The sequence below is a fragment of the Nilaparvata lugens genome, chromosome 11, assembly GCF_014356525.2.
Source record: "Nilaparvata lugens isolate BPH chromosome 11, ASM1435652v1, whole genome shotgun sequence".
Lineage (NCBI taxonomy): Eukaryota > Metazoa > Arthropoda > Insecta > Hemiptera > Delphacidae > Nilaparvata > Nilaparvata lugens.
Genome location: NC_052514.1, coordinates 8,364,446 through 8,390,415, shown reverse-complemented (window position 1 = coordinate 8,390,415; position 25,970 = coordinate 8,364,446). Strand labels below are relative to the sequence as shown.

The 25,970-nt window shown below is 31.2% G+C and overlaps 1 protein-coding gene across 6 annotated transcripts in view; it reads left to right on the top strand.

Moving 5' to 3' along the window:
* The window catches only part of LOC111053552 (glycogen synthase kinase-3 beta), a 210,777-nt gene extending 186,492 nt beyond the window's left edge, over nt 1-24,285 (top strand). For 3 of the 6 annotated variants that reach the window (XM_039437569.1, XM_039437570.1, XM_039437565.1), the window contains 3 exons: nt 12,809-12,995; nt 16,840-17,080; nt 17,965-24,285. In XM_039437569.1, the coding sequence (XP_039293503.1) occupies nt 12,809-12,995; nt 16,840-17,018 (366 nt within the window). In that variant the 3' untranslated portion in view covers nt 17,019-17,080; nt 17,965-24,285. The remainder of the gene's footprint in view (nt 1-12,808; nt 12,996-16,839; nt 17,081-17,964) is intronic. The other 3 variants (XM_039437568.1, XM_039437567.1, XM_039437566.1) reach the window with 1 other exon arrangement.
* The last annotated feature ends 1,685 nt before the right edge of the window (nt 24,286-25,970 follow it).

The following is a 25,970-nucleotide window of genomic DNA, read 5'->3' as shown; positions in this document are numbered from 1 at the left end:
CGAGGGCATGAACGCCTGCCATTGGCCTAGCTAGACAGTCTCCTCCCCCTCAACGGTGTGACAAAATGGCGGCTTAAGCAACAGAATCGCCATGATAATAAAAATTTACTTTTAGTACAAAATAAGAACCAAGAAAACAAGTGTGAAAGATAATAAAACAAATATGTAAATGTGAAAACTATTGACTAATGTATGCTTACAATTTTATGATAAAACTAAATTCGTAGTGTTGTATTCGTTGAAATGAATCTGGTCATTTAAACTATACTGGGAATTTTCCTTAATTACTCTTGTTATTTCTAAAGCCTCTAGAATATTCAAAGATCTGCCTTTGTTATTAACATGCAGAAACTCAACATTCTCCTTAACTGTGAACTTGTGATTATTTGTTATCAAATGTTCTGCAAAGTTAGATTCCCCATTTTGTTTATTCCAATCTCTGATGTGTTCCTTAATTCTACTCTTGAAACTTCTACCAGTCTGACCCACATAACAAGCATTACAATCATCACATTTAAGTTTGTACACCCCGCTTTTATCCCAAATATCTATTTGTCTTTACTCCAGCTAAATAGACTATTTAAAATCGGTTTGGTCTTGAAAGCAACATGAAATCCATTCCTCTTCAATTCCCTACCTATCTTATCAGATACAAGGCCTAAATATGGGATTGTTATCCAAGTCTTCTCCTCACAGTTTGAGCCTACAAAGCTTGAATTGATTGAAATTTGTCTATTAATTTTACTCGATAATCTGTCCACCATACTTTCTTCATACCCATTTGTGACAGCTATCTGTTTAATTTTAGTGATCTCTATATCAAAATCATGATGGCTCATAGGTATTGTTAGTGCTCTATAGACCATGCTATTGAAAGCAGCAAGTTTTTGAGAAATAGGATGACAAGAATGAAGAGGAATGATAACATCAGTATGGGTTGGTTTTCTGAAAATAGAAAACTTGTGAAAACCAGTGCTATGATCTATTCTTAAATCTAGAAAATTCAATACACAATCCTGTTCTACCTCTACAGTGAATTTTATACTCTGATGTAATCCATTCAGATAGGAAAGAAAATTGTCTAGCTGTCTGTTACTTCCTTTCCATAAGCAAATAATATCATCAACATATCTAAACCAGTAAACAATTTTATCTTTTTTACCTTATCTCAAGACAAGGATCGGCAACGTTGTTCTCCCATCTTTCTCCACTGCCTAACGTAGACCTCACTATAGTGTGTACGGTCCACGTTATAATGGCAGTGGAGAAAGATAGGAGAACAATTCGATCTTGACAATGCTTTCTATAGACGGTAGTTGATACAGGTTTATTGATGTAATATTAACTGTTGTTCATTCTCCTTTAAAATAATCAATTTTATTTTATTAAGCAAGAAATTATATTTTTCAATAGTTTCATGATGCATTTTCATAATCAAGATGAAATATTTTGTCAATTAATTATTAATTCTACATTGTTAAAAGACGATCTGGCAACAGAGCAAAGCGAGAAAGAGATAGCGCTATCCACTTTGTTACATTCTGTGATTTAGGGCTAAGTACTATTATGTCAACAGATGGAAATTACTGAGATATTGCAATTATTCAAATGCTAATGAATTAACAATATTATTATTAAACGAAAATCCAAATTAAATGCTGTAATTCACCCCGAAAACTTCTAGAATTTTCATCTAGCTGTTTACCCTGTTGTCAATATTTGCAGTAGCAGAAGTCTTCGGGGTGAATTACAGCATTTGATTTGGATTCTCGTTTAATAATAATTATGTCAACCTTCAAAATTCAAAATCTTCAAATCATTATTCCTAGACCAAAAATCAAGTGACGAAGCAGTGTGTGTTATCATAACCTCAAACTTTGGACAACATTAACTTTTTAACAAAATTTTTGGAGAGAAATAGTACAGGCTCAGCCTGGTTTTTCTTCATAATTATTGTAGTATTTTGTACAATAAATAAATGAATGAATGAATATAAATGATAGACAAGGATAGTAATACCATTGCTAACTAAACACTGTCATTATAACGTGGACCTCACAATAGAAGAAATGATGCACAGTTGTGGTCTCGGAGACTTACCTTAAGCCTAGTACACACTACGAAACATTTTACACATTATTGATCTTAGAGTCAGGTCTCAGTTTGTCTACGAGACATATTTGTAGACGGGCCTGTTGGGAGACCAAAAACTGCAGGTCTGCAGTCTCATGTCAGAAATTAGAAACTTCTTGCATGCAACGTTGAAAATTTTGATGACAATCGTCAATTGACGAGAAATCTTAAGTATGGACGCTAGACAAGAATAAACTTTGTGTCTGGAAGGTCCATGGACCGTGTCTTTAGACAATCGTGGAACTTGGTTTTCTATAGTGAGGTCCACGTTATAATGGCAGTGGATAAAGATAGAAGAATAGCGATGCCGATTCTCTGCATTAATCAATTATATTTCTACACTGTCAAAAACATAATTGGCATTGTTGTGGACCTAGAAAAGGATAGTACCACCGGCTTTGTCGAATGATAGACAAGGATAGCAAAACCAAAGTTGATCAAAAATACTGTCATTATAACGTGGACCTCACTATAGTGTGTACTAAGCTTGAGGTTTGTGAGTTTTCAAGTAATTGGCTTATTTTTAGTGCCTTGCTAGTCCCAAGTATAGCCAAGTTTTTTTAATGTATTCACTAATGAAGTTTTGTAAATGAGAATGTGTTTCATTTTATCAGAAACGGTTTATTTTTCAGTGCCTTGGTGTTTTGAAATTAGGTAGCCTAAATTAGATTTTTTGTTAGAAAAAGCTTTCTTTTTATTTGAGGAATGTGTTCCATTTTATCAGAAACGGTTTATTTTCCAGTGCCTTTGTGATTTGAAATTAGGTAGCCTAGATTAGATTTTTTGTTAGAAAAAGCTTTATTTTTATTTGAGGAATGGACAGTGCCTTGGTAGGTTCCCGAGTTGTTGGTGAAAATACGTAAATGAGTTTTGTTTTATTAATAGAGAAATATTTCAGAGTTTCTAACGAATTGGTCCACTTTTAGTGCCTGGTAAACATAAGTAAATTAGTCTTTAACTTTCGTAAATTTTCATTTTCTTTTGATGAGTAAAAAGTAAGTTCGTATGGCTTTTGTTGGTGGGAGTCCCTTGCGGGAAGGTCCCATCGCCTGAATATATCATTTAAGCCGTCAATGGGCCTTACGACTGTCATACTTCAGCCGGGACCGACAGTTTAACGTGCCCATCCAAACATAATAAATAATTTTGATAAGTGTTGTACTTGGAGTAAGTTGTATTATTAGTGGAGAAAGTTTCCTTTAAGTTCCAGAAATATATCCATTATTAATCCTTTGTTAGTCCTAATAGTGAATCAGAATATGAAATTGAATACATTTTAGATGAGTATTTCTTAAATTCGTGAAAAACTGGTTCTGTGCTTTTGAAAAATGGAGTAATATTTAGTGTCTTGGTAGACTTAAGTGTAGTTTTCTAAGACAGGAAAATGATCTGTTTAAGTAATGTATGAAATCTTTTCACGAAATGTATCAATTTCTAGAGTCTTGCTGGTACCAAGCTCCAATTATATGTAAATAAGTAGTGGAAGAAAGAGGAATTTCCAGTAGTTTTAAGTGATAGTGTAATTTTTTATTCCCTTAGAAGTGTCCCTTTTAGTGCATTGGTAGCATCAAGTAGCCTCGAATTAGTTCTATTGTCACTTATGACTATTAGTTCTATTATTTATATTGACACAATGACTATTAGTTACTTAGTTCTATCGATGGAGAAGGTAGTTTTGCTAGTACTTTCAAGTAACAGCTGGTTGCAAAAAGAGATTTTCCATAAGTAATCATTGTCTGAATGCAAACAAACCAAGAAATCCCGCATAGAAATTCAGAGATTTGGACAATGAATTTGCATCCAATACCTGGTAGATCTTGGATACAATAAATTTACCTCCAATGCCTGGTAGATCTTATAAAATAAAGTTATTCAAATCAATATCTTAAAGTCTGTGCAAAGGCTAAAAATAAACTTTCTACTGGTGATATTTTCCAAAGTTTTTCGATTTGTATAATCATCAAGCTATGAAAATGAAAAAGTTTTCTCAGGTAAACATTTTTTCCGATCGTTACTTTTTGAGATATGAGCGTCTAAAGTCTAAATGTTTGGGACAGATGATTTCGAATTCGGTAAGAGATAAATCCATGAGATTTAAGAGGATGGTATAATTGTTGATTGAATAAAACAAAAATTTTCTAAAAATATCAATTTTTGAGAAAGCTATTCATTTTTAAAAAAAGTACCAAGAATAACTTTTAGTTGAGTTATTTTTTGGTAAACTTAATAACTTTCTCAAAAATGGATATTTTCAGAATTTTTTTGTTTTATTCAATCAACAATACCATGAAGAATTTATCCTCTTAAATCTCATGGATTTATCTCTTACCGGATTCGAAATGTTCTGTGGCAAACATTTAAACTTTAGGCGCTCATATCTCAAAAAGTAATAATCGGAAAAATGTTTTCCTGAGAAAACTTTTTTATTTTGATAGCTTGATGATAATATACAAATCGAAAAACTTTGAAAAATATCTCCAGTAGAATGTTTATTTTTAGCCTTAATTAAAATAAAAAAAGCTCAGCAACAGACGATAAATTTGTCAACGTTTTGGATAACAGTCTCTCAGATAAAAATATTGAAATGAACAAATCCATTAACTTTTTATCATCTGAATGCAAACGAGAGTTGCATTAATTAACTATTGATGATAAAAATCCAATATCAATTATTAACTGGCCTGAGAACCCGTTTGACAATATAGTGAGTAAATTTGTGGAAGTTGAGTTGACACAAAGCTGAGTGGTTTGATATTGCAGTTCATGCTCCAGCAAATGTGTGTACCGTCTTGTACCACCGATCACCAGCGGATTAGAGTAAGTGATGACACTGAGTGACTTGCACCAAATTACAAATTGCTTGTTGCCAGCCTAACCCCGAATTTGAATTTGCCGCCTTTCTTTCAACAACGATCGTCCATGGGATCGACGTGTCGTGTCGTCACCGTGTCGGTGCCACGTCGTTGCCGTGTGCTGCCGGTGTTTTTTGTTTGGAAAGTTGAAAATAATGTGGTGATTTGCTGCTTGAAAATTCGCATTCATCGGATAATCGCTCCATTTATACATACATTTCATTGTCATTAATGTAGGGGTCACTTGGTTGTGTTCAGAATTTTTTTCAAAAAATTGGTCTTGTAACTTACTGGCAACTCGGGGTTTTTGTTTCAGATCGTAATTTAGATTATTTACTCTAATAAATCAAATAAAGAACCCCCTATCGCTATTCAAAATTTGTCTCGTACCTCCCTGTTTACTCGTGGAGTAGAAGAATTCCCAATAAATGAAAATTCACTGCAAATAATCAAAAAGGTGAAACCCTCTTCCAATTTTACCTATTATTCAGTACCTATTATTGTAAATTCATTGAATACTATTCAGTACCCTAAATCAGTCGTTAGGTCATGTCAGAGGCCCTGAAATTGATCAGTTACGACCTGAAAACTCTGACACCAGACCTGAGCCAGTCAGGCTACACGATATTATTATTATTACCCTTGATGAAAATCCTGGAAGTTTCCCAATAGTTCATTTCTAATATTTTATATAGTTTGTGAATGAAGCATTATAGAATGAAAAGTATTTTTCTTGAATGCAGTCTTATGAAGTAGGGCAGGATATCTTGTTGTGGATATCTTGATAACAATTTGTTAGCTAGTTATAGTCAGTGTGAGGATATGTGTTACGAATTATTATGTTTTGAAATTGTTTACATTTTATATTACACAAGAATGCTTTAGATATTTAGATTGTAGTTATCTATTATTTGTTTCGTAAACGATATTTTTATTATTATTTCAAAATATTCATTTCGAAATTAAATTTGTGGTTGAGAAAATTGTTAGTTACATCTGCAAAGTTCTGACTGAAATTTGTCTTTGTAGCCTGAATAATTTGAGCTAGAAATATATTTTATAGCATTTTTTCAGCTTCAATTAGTATGGAGAGACATACTTTCTGTGTGGTTGTGAAGATAATGTTTGTCTCAATTAGTGATTTATTTTGTAAAATTGTTTAAGCTGGACCTACGTTTGATCATACTTCTTTTCTCCGTCCGTTTTTCTAAAAAATTGGTATAGGGAATAGAAACGTGACGAACAGACGGAAGAAGTCTGGAGAAAAAAAACTCAGATTATATATCTGCCAACACAGATTTTGCCAGTCGGTCGAATGTTGACAGACTTGAGTGATCGACTCTGTTGTAGGCCCAGCTTCAGAGTTTCAGTTTCATAGTTTAGGTTGCCAGTTTCATATTCACTAGAACCATTTTATGAATGACTTTACTTATTAAGTTTTCATTATTTGCTAGATTACTGATAACTATTGCAAACTGTTATGTTCTCTACAATTCATCCCCAAGCTATTAAGTTTTTTATTAAGTTGCTCTTAAATTGTTTGCTAGTAGATGGCAGATACTTTATTTATTCTTTATTCATTTATATAATAAGTACATTATCGAAATGATAGGGAGAAAATTCAAAATGCAAAATGCTTGTCACACTTTCTAAAATTCATTCCCCAAATACAGAGCTTAATTTGTGCTGGAACGCACCGGAACGGCGTTCCGGTACCTCCCAGGGCGACCGGAACGTACCGGAACGTAACTTAGTTGCAGCTTAAGGTTCTGGCAATTTAAAGTATCATCCTTTACCATTTAATTTGATCAAATCTGTATTTGTTTCATGTTGAATTTAATTGAAAATTAAAATAATTGAAAACAGACTTAAAACTAAGTTTAAAGGGTAAATTTAGAGAATTAATCCGGGGGTCCCCCGGACCCCCTTCCCCTGTGGGGTATTCCATACCCCCTGGTAATCGGGCCAGCCAGTGTTCCGGCACCTCAAAATTTACAAATTAAGCACTGCCCAAATATCTATTTAGCTCATAAAGTGGTTCCACTTTAAATATTTCCATGATAACATGTTCTATGTCTATGTCAATGTCCGGTTCTATCGAGCTTGGACAAGACATTTTAACATGGTCAAATCTGGTACGCTCTACAACGTATTCTAGCACTGGATCTCTAAGGATTGGGTTTAACCAAACTAGCGAATTTAACCAAACTGAACAAAAAAATTCACAAAAATCCAAATAAAACCATTTCAAACATCTAAAGCCAAAATCTTGACAGTTCATTGTATGTTTAATACTTAATACTATCCAAATTCCTACCAATAGGTTTTGTCCATATATCGCATGTAGTTTTCTTATGTCAGAAACTATGTAGCTCCTTATTCCTTGAAAAGCCTTTTTATTTAAAAGTCGTTAATATCTGTTGGCAGTCGAGTCTCTATCGCTTACAGATGCGTATGGCTAGAACATATCTGGTATGTATATTTGGATGGAAGTAGATGACTCTAGTTGGTTGATTTTATTGTGGGTAGAAAATGCACGAGTTCATTATAAAAATATGGATGGGTTTTGATTTTTATAGAGTTTTCCTGTTGAAAAGTAGGAGATTATGAATGGGTTTTGATTTTTATAGAGTTTTCCTGTTGAAAAGTAGGACATTATGGATGGGTTTTGATTTTTATAGAGTTTTCCTGTTGTAAAGTAGGTGATTATGGATGGGTTTTGATTTTTATAGAGTTTTCCTGTTGAAAAATAGGAGATTATGGATTGGTTTGATTTTCATAGTTTTCCTGTTGAAAAGTAGGTGATTATGGATGGGTTTTGATTTTCATAGAGTTTTCCTATTGAAAAATAGGAGATTATGGATGGGTTTGATTTTCATAGTTTTCCTGTTGAAAAGTAGGAGATTATGAATGGGTTTTGATTCTTATAGAGTTTTCCTGTTGAAAAGTAGGTGATTATGGATTGGTTTGATTTTCATAGAGATTTCCTGTTGAAAAATAGGAGATTATGCGCGTTGATTAGAAAGATTATGGATGGGTTTGATTTTTATAGAGTTTTCCTATTGAAAAGTAGGAGATTATGGATGGGTTTTGATTTTTCGGATTTTCTTGTTGAAAAGATAGGATTGATGAAATTCTTTAGCAACTAAGTGGCCCCTACCTCTGTGATAGAACTTCAAATATCTATCAGAAACCTCCGTTTCATCTTTAATTCCTTGTAAATTCTGTTTTTATTTGAATTGTTCAGAGAGTTTCCTATGTAATGCCTTTCTACTATCAGATTGTATTGGAAACATATACGATTCTCATTCAATCCTTTTACTCTAATAGTTTTGAGTAGATATAAATATTCTCATTTTATTGTATAATTTGAACTTGAAGTTTGAGGTTTATACTTGGAAATTTTTTGACAAAAAATTTAAATACAGTTCCCTTATAAAAAAATCTTTTGCAATAATTGATAATACTTATCAGCCTACAAAGTATTCTGTTTTCCAATAAAATCCCAATGATATGTGATTTTCAAACTGGAATGTTTTTCGTGTTTTTTCATAAGTCCATGATTTTTTTGATTTTTTTTTATAAATATCTAACTAATTATCTGTTCCTATTGTGTAGAAAGGCATTTCAATTAATTTCACATGATGTACATAGGTATATTTGAATATTTACAAACATTTCAAGTAAATCTTGTTTCAATGTTACTAACTATCAACAAAGTCTATAATAATAAAGTAAATAATAATAAAGTCTATAATAATAATAAAGTCTATAATAATAATTTTTATCAATATTGTAAAAAATTATGGTTTTAATATACCCGGAAACATATTATCATCACATTGAAAATCCAGATGCATTCTTCTAGTTCTGATTTTGTGTGTTGGAATGAATTTTCATCTCATTTCACCTTGAAATTATTCTACTTATTTATTGGAAAACGCAATAATGATACCATGGAAATCACTCGTTAATAAAGATAAATTGCAACACAGTTGAATATAAAGACATTGTAAGCGGTCCAGATTCTAAGCATAATCAGGGTTTGACATGCAAATTGGTAAATTATGAGCTTTGTGAACAAAAATACATAGACACACTTCACTATACTGCATTACCACACTACCTACATTACTACACACTACATGCACCTTTCAAAGAAGACATTTTTCAATTATTCATCTATTATTAGAGTTTTATAATTATCAGTTTAATCTTTTCATATTATCAGCTTAATTTTTATCCTGTAGTTTAAAAGTTGGCTCAACTCTCACTTACGCGACTCAGGTCGAGAATAGACTCGACTCTAGTCGAGAGCATGTGTTTCCAAATGGTGACACTCAGACTAGTCGACTCTAGTCTCCGCGAGTGTCACCATTTGAAAACACATGCTCTCGACTAGATTCGAGTCTCTTATCGACCTGAGTCGCGTAAGTGTGAGTTGAGTCTAAAGCTTCAAGCGACTCAATTACATAATAGAAAAACATGGTTACTTCCAGAGAATTTTTTATTTTGAACAGTTGAAGTTTTTCTTGTTTTGCAAGTAAATTATAATTTTATCCTCTTTTTTTTAAATCAATTCATATCTACCATCATTCGTTTTGCCTGTTTTCAATGAAAGACCGTGCTGGAGCATTATTCTAACCCTTTTAAGTTTTGATAATTGGTATTTTTGAGCATTACCATCTTGAGTTTGGTATTCAGTGGACATTTGAATTTTGATTGATTTGAGCATGTTTTTGCCAAATTCAACATCTTTCTGAATTCATTTTTGTTTTTCAATATTTTTCATAATTGGGGGGACAATGATCGCTTGTCCTACAGTAAATCTAATATGAATGACTTTTTATTATTTTTGATCTTCAAAACCTATTCGTTGTTTCTTGAAAAATCATCCTTTCACAAAAATTATTTTTGTTAATTTTTTCTTCAATCTATACATCCTATCAATTAATCTTCTTTATGATTAGGAAGATTGGGCGAAAAACCTAAAGATCACCTACCTTGGAAGTGAAAACCTTGTTTCTCAATTTTACCCTTAGTTCCAATCACGGTATTTAGATGAAAATATCTTCTTCTATACACCGTGGTTCCAATAACTATACACATATTGTGGACTTTTCATTATTTTAAGAATGCGTTGAAAAGTTTAATCTTAAATAATTTGTAAATAAAAAGTATTGTATATAGTGTTGTTTTTGATCTTCAAACAAGACAAAATTATTTTGATTTTTCCTGTTTGGAAACACCTTGTTGTTTTTACGTGGTTCAATTTCTTCTGGAATTTTGTGTTATGAATTCATTCAGCTCTGTTTTCTCATGGCATGATGGGAGTCCCCCAAATTTTTGTTTTACTGAGTTCTTCTACTATATTATTCCATCATTGTTATTTACTATATTATTTGGAGTCTTGTAAAAAAATCATAATCCTAACTCGGGAAAGTGAATATGAAACTGGTAACCTCCTAGGTTAGGGTTAATTTGTCAATGTCATAATATCATAAATCGTTCTTTGTAGTTTAGAAGAAGAAGGAGAAGAGAAGAAGTAGTTAAATATAGAGAAGGAGTAGATGAAGACGAAGTATTGGAGATGATTCAGGATGATTTAGGGTATTCTAGCTTCTAATCAACTGTATTGGTTTTGTGGTGGATGATAATAATATCTTCATCAGTTTGACTCTGATGATGGATACTGTAGTGGCGTGTGATGTAGAGAGTGTTTTAAAGAAACTGGAATTATTTAAATTATTGTAACATTCATACATGAGGTTACTCACTTTCTAAACGTCTATCTCACTCAAGTTATTATCATTGAGAACACATAGTATTATTTATTATTTGTGTATGCTTCCTTTATGTTTTTTGATTTTTTTTATTCCTCTATGATTTTTATGATATAATTTTTCAAAATCCCTGTTTCTTTGTTACACTCATCATCTTTGTTTTTCATGAAAACCGTTGATAAGAGACCATTCTAATATTCCAACAATTAGAATTGAACACTGTTATCAGATCTAATATTCTAATATAGATCTAATATTCTAATATAGATCTAATATTCGTTATAATATAGTTCTAATATTCCAACAATTGGAATTGAACACTGTTATCAGATATTGATTGAAATAAACGGTTACATGATGAAATAATAACCCAATATGCTGTCATTTCTATCGAGAATTAGTTATCAAAAAAACTCAAGTTTTGATTCTCATGGCATCGTCATGAATAATTGGAAGATTGAGTTATAACTTGAACATATTATATTGTTTTTTATTATATTGAAAGTGTGATTGATGGAAAATACGAACTATTCTTGAGTAAATATGAAATATTAACAAGACTAATTGAACGACTAGGTTGAATTAATAGTTAAAGTCATCACAGCGTGTCCTATCCCATGAGAAATCTACTAGGTTATGCTTTCTCTATGGTTATATATAGTTCAACTACAAATTTGTTGGGTTTAAAATTTATAGAGTCCCAAAATCTTGGGCCAGCAAGGGAGCCAAACTTATATTCTCTGTTGCTATATTAATTTGAAACTTTCAGTATTGGCTGAATGGTGAGTATTTATATTATTTATAGGGAAAGTAAATTCCACTATAAAAGCTGAATGGGGTGAGAATACAGGATTCAGATGAACAGAGAGAGTAGAAACGAGGAATGAAGTTTTGGATTATTTCTATCAGGATTTGGGAAATTAACAGTTTTGGGCTTTAAGCCTGTTGTTCCTCTCCCAATCATTTTGAGAAATAGATGAACATGTTTCATGTTTTAAGACTGAGATTTTTCTCCAAATGGATTAAATTCTTGATATTTAACCCAATGTTTATGATTGAGGTTTTTCATGTAACAAATAACATCGTGGGTGGAGTGGAAGAAGGGGGCTCTTATTGCCTCAACTTCGCCCACAACACTTTTTCTAAAGTTGTAAACTGAGAATAAAAGACATTATCTATCTATCTATCATTCTGATAATGTACTTAGTGTATAAATCAATCAATAAAGAATAAAGATATAATGAATTGTGACTATTGCCTCAACTTCGCCCACATCACTTTTTGTAAAGTTGTAAACTGAGAATAAAAGACATTTATCTATCTATCTATCATTCTGATAATGTACTTAGTGTATAAATCAATCAATAAAGAATAAAGATATAATGAATTGTGACTATTGTCACACACTTCGCCCACATTACTTTTTGTAAAGTTGTAAACTGAGAATAAAAGACATTTATCTATCTATCTATAATTCTGATAATGTACTTATTGTATAAATCAATCAATAAGAATAAAGATATAATGAATTGTGACTATTGCCTCAACTTCGCCCACATCACTTTTTGTAAAGTTGTAAACTGAGAATAAAAGACATTTATCTATCTATCTATCATTCTGATAATGTACTTAGTGTATAAATCAATCAATAAAGAATAAAGATATAATGAATTGTGACTATTGTCACACACTTCGCCCACATTACTTTTTGTAAAGTTGTAAACTGAGAATAAAAGACATTTATCTATCTATCTATAATTCTGATAATGTACTTATTGTATAAATCAATCAATAAAGAATAAAGATATAATGAATTGTGACTATTGCCTCAACTTCGTCCACAACACTTTTTGTAAAGTTGTAAACTGAGAATAAAAGACATTTATCTATCTATCTATCATTCCGATAATGTACTTATTGTATAAATCAATCAATGAAGAACAAAGATATAATGAATTGTGTCTATTGTTATTTATATACTTTTTATTCATCATTTTCACTTACATATTGATTTATTTTGATTGGCGTTTTGTTTTGTAGGTATTCAGAACACGCACACCGATCGAGGCGATAGAACTGGTGTCGCGCTTGCTGGAGTACACACCGTACGCGCGCATCACGCCACTGCAAGCATGCGCAAACGTGTTCTTTGACGAGCTGCGCGAGCCAATGACACGATTGCCCAACGGGCGCGCTCTACCGCCGCTTTTCAACTTCACCGAACTAGGTGAGTCTGCTCACAAATATCACTAACCATAGTTACCATTAACACGAGGCGTACCACAAGGCTCCATTTTAGGCCCATTACTCTTCATATGATATATAAATGATATTCAATTCAATGTTCCTGTCACTGATAAAATTACTCTCTATGCCGATGATTGTACCTTGCTATTTAAGAGATCAGATCTCATAGACTTGGAGATTGAGGCAAATAACATGGCAAATGAGGTTGTGAAGTTTTTTAATGATTCAGACCTCACTATAAATTCAAACAAAAGTCATGTCATCAGCTTTGATTATAAGTATCGTCCTTTTCACCCCACCATAACACTTGGTGAAACGAACATTGAAAGTTGTACTGTTGTGAACATGTTAGGTTTGTCGATGGATTCCAAGCTTAATTGGGGGGATCATGTGAACAAGATATCATTGAAATTGAGTAGGTCACTTTTTGCATTTAGAAATATTGTTAAACGGGTGCCTAAAACAACAGCAAAAAGTGTCTACTATGCACTGATTGAATCCCACATTGCTCATGGCATTGAATTATGGGGGAATACCTCGAAGCAAAACATTCAAAGAATTTTTGTTTTGCAAAAGTCCGCAATAAGATACCTAGAGGGGCTCAAATTTCCACAGACATGTCGGGAGTCTTTCAGTAGCCTAAGTATTTTAACTGTTCCATCATTGTACATTTTCAAATCAATATTACATGTGAATGATAGGTTGAATTCATTCCAAGTTAACTCAGATATTCATGGCTATAACACTAGAGGAAGGAATAACATTTCAGTTGAGAGACATAGGCTGAGTGTATTTGAGAAAACACCTACTTATAGGAGACAAAAGTTTTTCGCGAAACTTCCGGCTGATTTGAGAAGTATTGTTGAAGAAAAACAATTCAAAACAAAACTATATTCTTTTCTCAGTGAGAAGGTTTTCTATGAGGTTGACGAATTCTTGTTAGAGTGAAAAAATTATTATCTAAATTTTGAAAATTTAATGAATTGTTAAATAATGTTATTAGAGTTTTATTTTAAGATTGATATTTTATGTTATTATGTTATTTATTTGTGACGTTTTTCAACTGTATTACATTGTTTTTGTTATACTTTTGTTGAGAATAAAATATTATTATTGTTATTATTATTAGATTCACGGTTTTTTTTATTAGTGCCCTATTACATCTCCATATTTCAAATACAAATTCAAATCTTATTCAATCCAATTCACAATATTTACAAATTATAAAAAAAAAATCCTACAGCTTGACAATAGTAGAGTAATAAGTTATATTATAAAGTACATAAAAGTCTAATTTATTGAACAATAACTTCAGACAAGAATTCGAACATGCTAAATCAGGACTAATTTCTGAATTTGTATAGAAAAATACTGCTTGCTGAGAGTACAAAACTCTACGTCTGCGAGCAGGTATGAATATCTGATAATTTATAGAGAAGTAGAAAAATAGAAAAAGAAGAAAGAAAGAAAAATTAGCAACCAATCACTCACACATTCACACTAACCATGCTCACTTTCCAAATCCGGCTCATTTTCCCAATGCATAACCACCATTATCAGAGTATTTCAACTATGAAACCACATTGAATAAGGTCTCCAGATAGTCAGGCATAAGACCTCTAAGCCATCCAAGAACTTTTGTTTTAAAAACAAGTAGATTTTGTGTTCTCTTAATTTCAAGAGGAATATTTCAAAATATTCAAGATAATAATTTCAAGAGTTTGTAACAGCTGTGCCTAGTTGAAAGTTGTGTGTATATTTTTGGCTTCAAAATTTTCTGAAATAACTTAATTTATTCAAAGTGCGGTGATATTAAGTGCAAAATTTGACTATAATTTGGTATTGTAATCATTCTAAATTCAAAATTTCTAGTTAATATATATTCTTGGACAAAACTTTGAACTTTAAATTTCCTCAGTAAGAACATAACCTATTTTTTCGGACATTTCATTATTTATAAAAATTTGGGAACAGAATATTTTTGGGCTATGCCTGTTGTTCTATCCCGATCATATTCATATGATTTGTATATTATATCAACGAATAAAAATTGTTGAAAAGCTTAGGGCCGAGAAATACAAACGATTTCTGGAAAGAAGTGGTATACGATTCAGGAAGTCTTGGTAAATCAGATGTCACTCTCCTAGTTTGATAACTAGGAACATCCCTGAACATCGCATGACCACAGTCTCCAGACATAACATAAAATATATACAATACCTTGGAAACAAAGATATATATGAGAGTCCATTTTGTGACAAGGTGCGCGAAATTATGCATTTTGTCGAGTAACACTAACGACAGGATAAGTGTGTTGAACATGTGTGTACACACATGCTCGTCATGCGTGTTGTGCCATCAGTGAGAAGCCTCGAACAAAAAAAAAACGCTTCTAACATGAAATAAACAATCAATAACCACTTGAAAATTACAAATTTCAATGAAACAAGACTAATTTATCCTCAAATAGATCAGCGAAGAAAAAATGAACTACAAATATCGAAGATACAAAACCCTGAAAATTTTTGTTCAAAGGCTTTCGCTGAGATGACAATACAATTTATGATGAAATGTGTGTACACACTTGTCATGTCCTTAGTGACCACAATAATTGTCAAGTTACGATTAGCTTGTTCAAGATATACAGACTTGTCTGTTTAAAATGGCCCTTGAAGAGGTGAAACTAGTTGTGTTGTAATAAAATAAAGCGTATTTGATCATTTTTATTGTGTGTCAATTAAAATGAAGTATTTTTATATTTAATTTAATAAGTACTTCAATATTTCATTGAAGGAAATTACTAGCACCGTTGTTATATATATTTTTTTTTTTACAAAACAGTAGGCCTACTAGTTTTGGGCATTGATCCCAACTCAAACAAGTGACAATGAATGACTGTGTCTAGTGGGGTTTTATATATAATTTATAACAAGGGTGTTAGTAATTTTCTATAATTATTGAATTCTCAAAATAGATTAACAAAATGATAGTAATTATTTATTTTAACTATATAAATAATAGTAAACTGATAGATACAAATATGGATTTATAGGTACAAGGATGGAGTCTTAACTAAAATTTGTTTTCATATATTTATGAAAAGAGTTCTTAATAAATATATACTTTAATGTCTAAAACGTGAAAAAATACACGCTTCCACCATTTTAAAAAATGTTCACATAGAACCCCATTCTATTTGCGAGCCGGACGGCCTTCAACTTCTGCAAATTTATTTGCATGATTTGGATCATAGTATCACTGTTGGGCACCCAAGTAGCATTTCATATAAAAATCACTATCAACGTGGAGCATATGTTGGTGTATCCAAATACAGCTTCACATAAAATTAATATTTATTGATTCTTATTCACTTTTACAACAATTGAAAAAACACAAAATAATTTGTATATATCATAAAAATATAAAAAGAATCAAATGGCTCACAAGACTTTTGTCTGATCGTGAGCCTAAGGAAAACACAAACAAAAAATTACAAAAAAGGTGAAAATCAACTAAGCAAATGAAGAAGAACAAGAGGTTTGAAAAACTATAGTAAGATTAAAATGTTAACAAAAGAGAGAAAATAATTATTCATTATTGATTTATTTATTTAAAGTGAGCTATCAACTTCCAATTTATTTATTCTCAAAATGATAGTAATAGTTTACAAAGATGAATTACAATTTACAATAGAACAAGGATGGAGTTAGTCTTTGTATTGGGAAAAATACTTATAATTTATTATTGAATTACATATTTTAAATGGTTTATTACTGACGATTTATAATATATTATTATTATAAAATGGTGTCTGTTTTTTTTAGAACTGAGCATCCAGCCGTCGCTGAACTCAGTGCTGATTCCGGCGCACATTCAGCAGCAGGGGGGTGGCGGGTCGGAAGTGGCGGGGGGCTCGACAGGGGGGCGGAAGGAGGCGGTGCCCCTAATGCGGGGGCGGCGGCCACTGGTGGCTCGGCCGATGGAGGCAGCAATACGACCATGACCTCTGAGGGCGGACAGGCTCCTGTCAGTGCCGCCTCCAAGGAGCCTGCCGAAATGGCTTAGGTCAGCGATTTTGAAGCATCCTTAGGTTACACCTCTTATAATGACTGTTGACCGAACGAAGTGAGGTCCATGTTTTAACTCGGATTTTCTTTTGTCTGTCTGTATGTATGTAACGCGATTACGGCCAAACGCGTTGATGAATTCAATGAGATTTGGCAGGAATATTCCTTTTTTAACTGCGCGTCGATATATAGACAAGATTTTTGAAATTTTGCATTTCAAGGATGATATTATGAAAGGAAAAGGAATTTACTCCATACTCCGATATCACTATATACAGAGTGTTTCAGAAGTAGTGTCGAAAATTTTAGGGTGTTGCTCCTAGATGATAGGAGACTACAAATGTCGTATTTGAAGAGTCCAAAACTCAGCGGTTATCCTTATAGCTGTCATTTTGTTTTTTTCACTTAGGAATTTTTATCTCAAGAACGAAATGTTTCATTGATCTGAAATTTGGCATTGATATTTATGCTATAAAGACTAACTTGGAAAAATAACATGAAACATTTTCGAGGTAATTTTTCAAAATGGCGGCCATTTTAAATTTTTGATTGCAAATTTCACTAAAACCGTTAACTTTACAAAAAAAATTATAAGAGTCAAAAAGTTAGAAAATCTTATCAAGATTTCAATGATATCTTATTTATTAAAATTGGTAGAGGAATAATAGAGAAATTAATTCTTTTCGTACTGCATGCATGACAATGATTTTCAGTGATATCGTTTCTGTTGAATAGGGTAGGTTTCATATTCAATCAGTATTCAGTTCAAGGAAAGGTTCATGACAAAATCACTCCTAATGATTTACTATTTCAAATCTTTTCAATCATTTAGGGTTTTAATTATTATTCAATGGCTTATTGAATTATTGTTTCTGTTCACAGGTTGGTCATTGACATGAAATTGTTCCTCGATGCAACGTTGATTATTGAATAATCCAGGTGAGGACTAACTACCAACCAAATCAGAACAAAAGCCTCATTAATAGAGAAGATGAATGGTGTTGAAAGCAAGGCTTCGATTACACTCTTGTCAACAATAGATCAGCCATCATACATGATATATTGATGAAAATATATAAATAAATCTATTTTATTTCTGTGAAAAATGTCGTTGAAATTAACCATTCTTTGTCGCAAATAATTTGTATAGAAATTGACTCCGGCATCGTTGAGATTCACTTGGTATCTTACTTCTTATTTATTATTTATCTGGTGCTTCTAAAATCAGTACAACCTCCTATAATGCACTAACTTGTAACCTAGTTTATCTATCAAATCACTATCATTGTTTTGTTCTTATGACACTAATGAAGCGGTGAAAGTTGAAATACATTGATGAACAAAATTTTAAAAAATTGGTTTGATTACTTGAATTTAGTCACGACATTACCAACCTATCTATGATAATAATTTGTATAAGCTCTTGTTGTCAAACATATTTCGATTATGTGTTGTATAAACTTTAAAACTCTGTGTCATCTTTCGTAAAGGAACAGTGTTAGGCTTATAAGCCTGTTGTTCCTTCCCTAATCATTCATATTATTTGTTTGATTGAATCATTGTATGATTGAATGTACAAATTAATAAAACACACTTGAATTCTTTATGATAACTTTAACAAATCTGTTGATATGATCTCCATAAGTATATAATAATTTTTATAACATGTTGAAATAATCATGGTTTGAAGTTTAGAGATTTAATGAATTATGAGGGTTTTTTTCAGGGGTTTCCTAAATAATATTCTGATTGAAGGCTCTAAATATTATGTTAGATCGTAGAAGTTTCAAAATTAATTTCTCCACAGTCTGGAGCTTAATTTTCATGTGTCTTAAAACTATCATTACATCCAGTACCAATACCCTTAATAATTAGTTTGTGTGATTGAAAATTATCTTGAAATTAACCAACGAAATTCCACTAATCATTTGGAATTATTAATAAATTAATTTTGAACTTTGACAGTTCACCATTTAGATTTATGGGTAATGGATATTTGATATATCATAACCTAACATATCAAAGTTAGATTCACATTGCTATCGCGAATAAATAGGATTTCAAGTATTTGAAACCCATTCATTGGGATAGGTCAGTTGAAGTTTGTTTCAAATAGTAAATAGAGGAGTGTAGGACAGAGTATGTGATATTTAAATACCAAATACACATTACAAGAGGCATATTAACAATATTTTATTTGCTCCAGTTGGAATATGTAGTTCAACGTACCGTCCCCATATCTATGCAGTAGTGAGCAATTCGCAAAAGAATAACCATTTGCTGGATTTATGCTTTTTCTGAAATAACAATAGAAATGTGAATAATCTAGATTATAGCATGAGGTATGAATATTAAGACATGTAGAAGAAACAAGAGATCTTTGTAATAAATACTTGACTCAAGTACTGTAATTAAATCTGTAGTTTCATAGTAGTACAAGAGATAGATTGTTTATTTCAAAAACTATTCAGTAAACGTGAAAACAGAAATTGATCTGTCATTTTAATAGGTACCTTTGATTTAAATTGAAAACAAATGTTTAATTTCGGAATACTATACTGTCTTACATTGCAATTCTTTTTGACACATTAACAAAATCATCAACTAGTCCTATAGAATCCTTTCAACAAAATATTATTGCTTGAAAATAATATCTTGCATGTAATCAAAATGATATTTTCTGAGTAAGAAATTAATTCCTGGCATGAAACGATGGAGCAAAAATGTAAAACTTGGAAAAATGTTTAGGATTTAAGAAAATTATCCTGTAATTTATGTCAATTATTATAACATGAGTTGTCGGTCCTCTTTTTAATAATTTAATTTCAATCTGAGGCACTCCAAAATTGTATTATTGTAACAAGATTCTATTAGGTAGTGTGAAAGCTATGACAGTGGTTGTGTTCTGAATGAATAAATTTATATATCGGATAAATTCTGACAATTTATCTATTTATGGATTATTTTGGATAAACTCTGGCAGTGTTTCAATTTAGTACTTTCAAATACACTGAAGTCTTCTAGGAGCTTCAGTGACATTCCATACCTTACCATTTAGCAGTTGATGTATTTCAGCTCTAATAAAAGGAACTCAAAAGGATAAAGAATAAATACAAAAAAGGATATACCGACAAGATTATTCATGAAAATAAGTGAAATGTACAAACTGCATGTTATAAGCAATGGAGTGCTATATTTGGTCGATTGAATAAAAGATAGAAATTGCAAATTCTCAAGTAATTTTCAAGCAAATGCTAAGATTCGTATTAGAATAATCTAATACTAGAACGAATGACTACATGCTAGTCACCATACTCTGGTTTTTATTCAATCGGCTCAATTGATTCAAGAAAATTGATATTGTATTACTGTTGAAAATATGGTTAATGTTAGTTAACTTTAAAACTGCATTCTTGCAATAGACATGCATTGAAGATTGTCATCAAAATTGAAAAACATGTTTCCTATAGAATAAAATGACTTTGTTTTGGTGATGTGGCGACGTATGGACATGAATGTCCACTCTCTACAATTTAACTACTTGGTTAGCAAAAATAAATAGATTACAAAAAAATACTGTACAAGATATTCATGAAAATATATTACTTGTGAATTTAATCAAACAATTTTTGCTCTAACAATTAATTTACATTACAAATATCGAATTCATTTCATAACTAAGGTTGTGTTGAAAATTATTTATTGAATTTAGCTTCTTAAACTCAACATTAAGCTTAACATAGAAGAAATATTAGCCTAATTACTGATCTCTTTCGAAATCTAATGCCGAGTTAACAACAGAGTTGTCAACTGAGTTCTCAATAAATTGTGACAATTTGTTGCCAATTTCTCCAAAAGCACAGCAACATGTGGTCAATTTGTGGAAATCCTAGTTTTTAACAAAATATTTATTTCTCAGTCAGTGTGAAAAACACTGAGAAAATTATTGTCAACACAATGTTCCCCACTCTGATTACGCTATGGGCATGACACCGTTTTTGCTCTAAATTTGAAAACAGCAACTTGTTTACTACAAAAAAATTGACATCTACTTTGTAGAAAACTATTCCTAGACAACATTTTGAATATTCTCGAAATATTCCTGCAATAGGTCGCGTCAAGTGTAACTGTGAATTGAACTTTGCATATTTTAAGCGAGTGTAATAGAGTAATTGCAGTATTCTGTTAATTGCACAAAAATATATGTTGCCAAATGGTAATTCCGTTGCTTATGTAATATTGTTTTTAAAATAGTATCTTCTAAGAGATGGATTACAATTGAAAATGTTCCATTGAATAAAAATGCGTTACATTACTTCGAATTGAAAATTTTAACCTTATCATTTTCTAGTTAAGATGCATTACATTACTGTGAACCATAGATTGTTTTTAATTAGGATTTATTCGTGTAAAAATGCTTCAAAATAACTTTTAAATAGAAACAAAAGTGTAATGATTAATATAGTTAGCAATAGTCATTCTTTTATAAAAAAAAACCTGATCACTTTTCCAGTTGTATATGGTGGAAGTTAATAAACCTTGATAGACAAATTTTAAACACAATTTTTATTTATTTATTCAACTCTGTTTTAATCAGTTTTTGGCTTTCGGTTTTGTATAAAACCACAGATTATTCGTAAATCTAATACTGCTTCATTTTAAGCTATTTTGAAGATGTATTTTCTTGTAATAAACAAGTATTCTCTCAATATTAGTGTATTAAAATTGGGTCTCAATAATCACATTCTTTAATCAATTTTTTCGGTCGTTCAGATGCTAAATTTGCATAGAACATGAAACAAGTGTTACAAAATAACTATAGGTATTCCATTCATCATAACTCAGTTATCGAGGATGGATTTAGGATTAATCTCATTGCTATTAATTAATCCTAATTTATTAATTGAAACAAATGTATTCAATTTGTGATTCAAAGTTTACGCATCAATAAAAGCCCAACCAAACTGCTTTCTCCAAGTGACTCAGTAGCGTTCAGTTCTATTTGAAAGTGAGAAAAAATGCTTATTCTTCTTAAAAAGCCATGTTCACTCAATCATTTTTTATCCATACTAATATTTCTTTCAAATCATAGAAACTCAACTTCAAGAATAAATATATGATGTTCAAATTTAATTTTTAATAAAATTCATGAAATTGAATGAACCTTGATTCTAGTTGATGAAATAAACATTTCCTTTCCTAGATTGTAAAGTTGTATTAAAAGTCGATTGTTGTGTACATAGAGCCTTCATAAATGAAAATGAGTTTGCAAGACGTAGTTTTACATAAATCTGCCTGAAAAATATTGTGAATTTGACTGAACTATTGCAATTATAAAATAATCGAGAGTTGAACATGTTAGCAAAGTAAACGTAGGTCTAACTCTTCATTGCATTTTCAGTACCTATTCTTAAATCTTCAACATTACATTAATATCTTATAAGAAAACTTGCAAAAGATCATTAGCTTTTCTTGGTATTGGAGTATGTAGTAATTCGTTTATACAAATTATATTTTATTATTTTATCACTCATAGTAGATTTAATATAGCTTGGTGCTTTGGATATCTATAATTCATTTGGTTATCTAGGGAACAATCCATTGAAATTTCAAAAAATCATTGATATATTTTAATATGGGTACATACATTGTGCCATATTACGAAAATTTTCTTGCTCAAGAGTATTGGTACGAAACATGATGTTTGGAGTATTAATGAAGACTGTAGAATTGATTTATAATTGCATTTGTGTACTTATGGAAATTTCTATCGGTTTGTTAAACTCGAAAACTTATCATTTAAATTTTTGACAATCTACCAGTTTACTTTGAAGTGACACCTTCCATGTTTTATTTAATCACAATTTTATCTTGCTTATAGAAAAGTTGATATCTAGTATTGCATCGCTTCGTTTTAAGATCTAAAGCATCATAAAAACTAATAATTATAAATTAAGTCTCATATAGAACATTTTGAGGTACAAACAACTTATAAAGTATGCACTTGTATATAATCACACTAGAGCTACTATACAGACACTGAAGATAATAGCTGCTTGCCCTCAAACTGAATTGTATAGAAACTTATACAAGTTTGATATTTTCTCTCACTTGAAAAAACTAAGATAATTTTAAAATCTGAATCACTTATCGTTCTAATTTTAAAAATGTCGATTATCACAAATGTACCGTACTCCCCTTTCATAAGTGAGAATATTGTATGTATATTACTGATTTGAAATCTTGGAAATGAAATCTCTGCATCTTTTGTAGATTAATTTCCCAGCAATTCACTGATGAATTTGAAAAACTATTGGAACACCACTCTTCAAAACTACTACTATTAAACTCAACAATTATATCGAATAATGTGAAATCTGTAGTGTAATATTAATGTTGAAGACGTTGTATCGTAATAATTTGGTGATAAAATCATCCAAATGCCGAATAATACTCATCATAGATCCCCAACAAAATAATACAACATATTTAAGTAGAGTGCCCTTGTGTAATCAGTCTGATAATTTCATGTTTAAATACGGTTTTTATTTAAATAATTAGTTTTAATAACAACTGGTGGTATGTTTGACTGTTTGTATGTAGATAATATTGTATTGTCATGAATTTTCCTACACGATTCTTGTAGTCAGTCACTACTTTGTTCGGTGACTAAGGTTCTAATGATAATTATGAGTAGTCCATCTAACGGGAGAATGAAAAATACTCTATATATTTACTATACAAAGTTAGATGACAATGATGTTGTCCATTCATGTAAATAATTAGCTCATTGCGGTATAAATATATTTTTTATTCAATTGTTTTTTATATATTAATTTTGTTATCATTTCTGGTATTTCACATTAATTAAATTGATGATCTTGGATGAAATTTCAAGACACCTCACTAGTTTACTATGTGTATGTTTTTGGTCGTTTGTAACGATGTTGATTTTAATTAAATTAATTTCTACCGCTGTAAATAATTTCGCTAAGAATGATAAAATTGAAAACCGTAAAAAAATTATTGTAATATTTGTCTATGATACTCCACTGATTATAAACATTATGGTTATTATTAATTGCTACATATAAATTGATTACTATTGATATATTTAGGATATTAAAATTAATTGATTGATCAATATTGATAGTTGTTTAGTGCGTATGATCGAAGAATAATAAAAATTGACCTTGAAAACTCTTGACTTTCTCTTCTTGAAAAGTTAACCTTACATTATTTTAAATTTTAAATAGAACTTATTTTAAATACATTACTAAAAAGGAAAAAAGTTGGTTCAAACTATCAAGAATGATAGAGCTTGACAAAAGCAACACAAATATGCCATCAGATAGGCGAAATTTGCTTACATTTTATTGAAAATGTTTAATTTTTCTTGTTACGTTTGAAAAAATTATTTGATTAATAACGCACCCTGTCTTAGAGCAAAAGTGTCATACTATGACTAAATACGTGCTAAGAAAAGCCCAGTCCGTAGCCCATAAATATAAACTAAAACTAAATCCTACTGTTCATTGCATGGAGTTTGAAATGAAGTTGTCACCCAATAATGGGTCTTAGCAGATTGGCAGCATTCCTTATAAATAGCATTACCGCATCCCATTTAACCAATTCTGACATAATTATGTGAATTGCAGTCGCTGAATCTTCTAACGTTTTGTCTCATGTTTCTCTTGTCCCAGCTATTGATAGCACAATGATGGAACACCATTTAACCGCTCTCATTAGACTTTAAAACTACTGAGAGGCCAAAATACATTCTTCCAACTTTTGTCATCTGGAAAAATAATTATTTCTGAGAAACTTTCTCGGTTCCACAACCCACTTATCTTTTGAAACAGAAAAGTTTCCAGCATGTCAAAAATGTCATGTTTTCTGCTCAAAATGTCTCCACATTGACAAACCTGATCAATATAAATTATGAATAAATATATAGGTCGGATAAAAATGATCCAGACACTAATGAAAAGGATACATTCTCCCCGTTATTTTGATTTGTAATTCTCACTTGTGACGACTCCATAATTCTGAGAGAAGTGTTATTCAAAATGAAAATTAATTTTGTGATGTTTCCAATTTCATAGAAAATTTCCTTTTTATTCTTCAACTTTATAATATTTTTATCACTATACTGGAATATTAGAGGTTATTCTACATACAATTCTGTGGTTGAATTAGAAATGTGAAAAGGCCGCAATTTTACAGAAGTAACAAAGCTGATTGAATGTAAAAGTTTTGTCATATTATAAATTGAAATAAGTTAAAATTTGAACTGCTTCTGAATTAAAATATAAAATTGATGTATCTTTTCTAAATTTAAATTTTTTTTTATATAAAATTTGATATGATTAGTTATCGTTTGAAATGGATGCTGGAGTGTATGTAGAATTTTAGTGAGGATGTAAGTTACTTCTTCGAATGGAGGGCCAAGTCTCATATTATTCTATACAGACTATAGAGCTACAGTAGGTCTACAACCTACCGTCAGTTTCTCCCACAACCATACACTACTAAAGACCTTAATAGTAAGAACATTTAAAACAACCTCATCTTGTAGGAATAGGTGGAGCAGAGGAATGGAGTGAGATCAGCCAATCACAGTGATGTATAAAGTTGGAAAGAAGTGCAGTTGCCAAGTTGTTGATCAGACTCAATCAATTCAGTGCTTTCAGAGAGGAAACTACTTATGAATATAATGAGCTGTTGATAGGTCACTCACTGAAGACTACAGAACTGTCCGCTTCAGCACGGCAACATCGCCGATGTATTCCAACTTTTTGGTTTTCCAACTTTCTGTATATTCCTTCAAGTCAGAGGTTGTTTTAAATGGACTGCAACTTTTCTCCACTCTTACTAAAGTGGGTGAT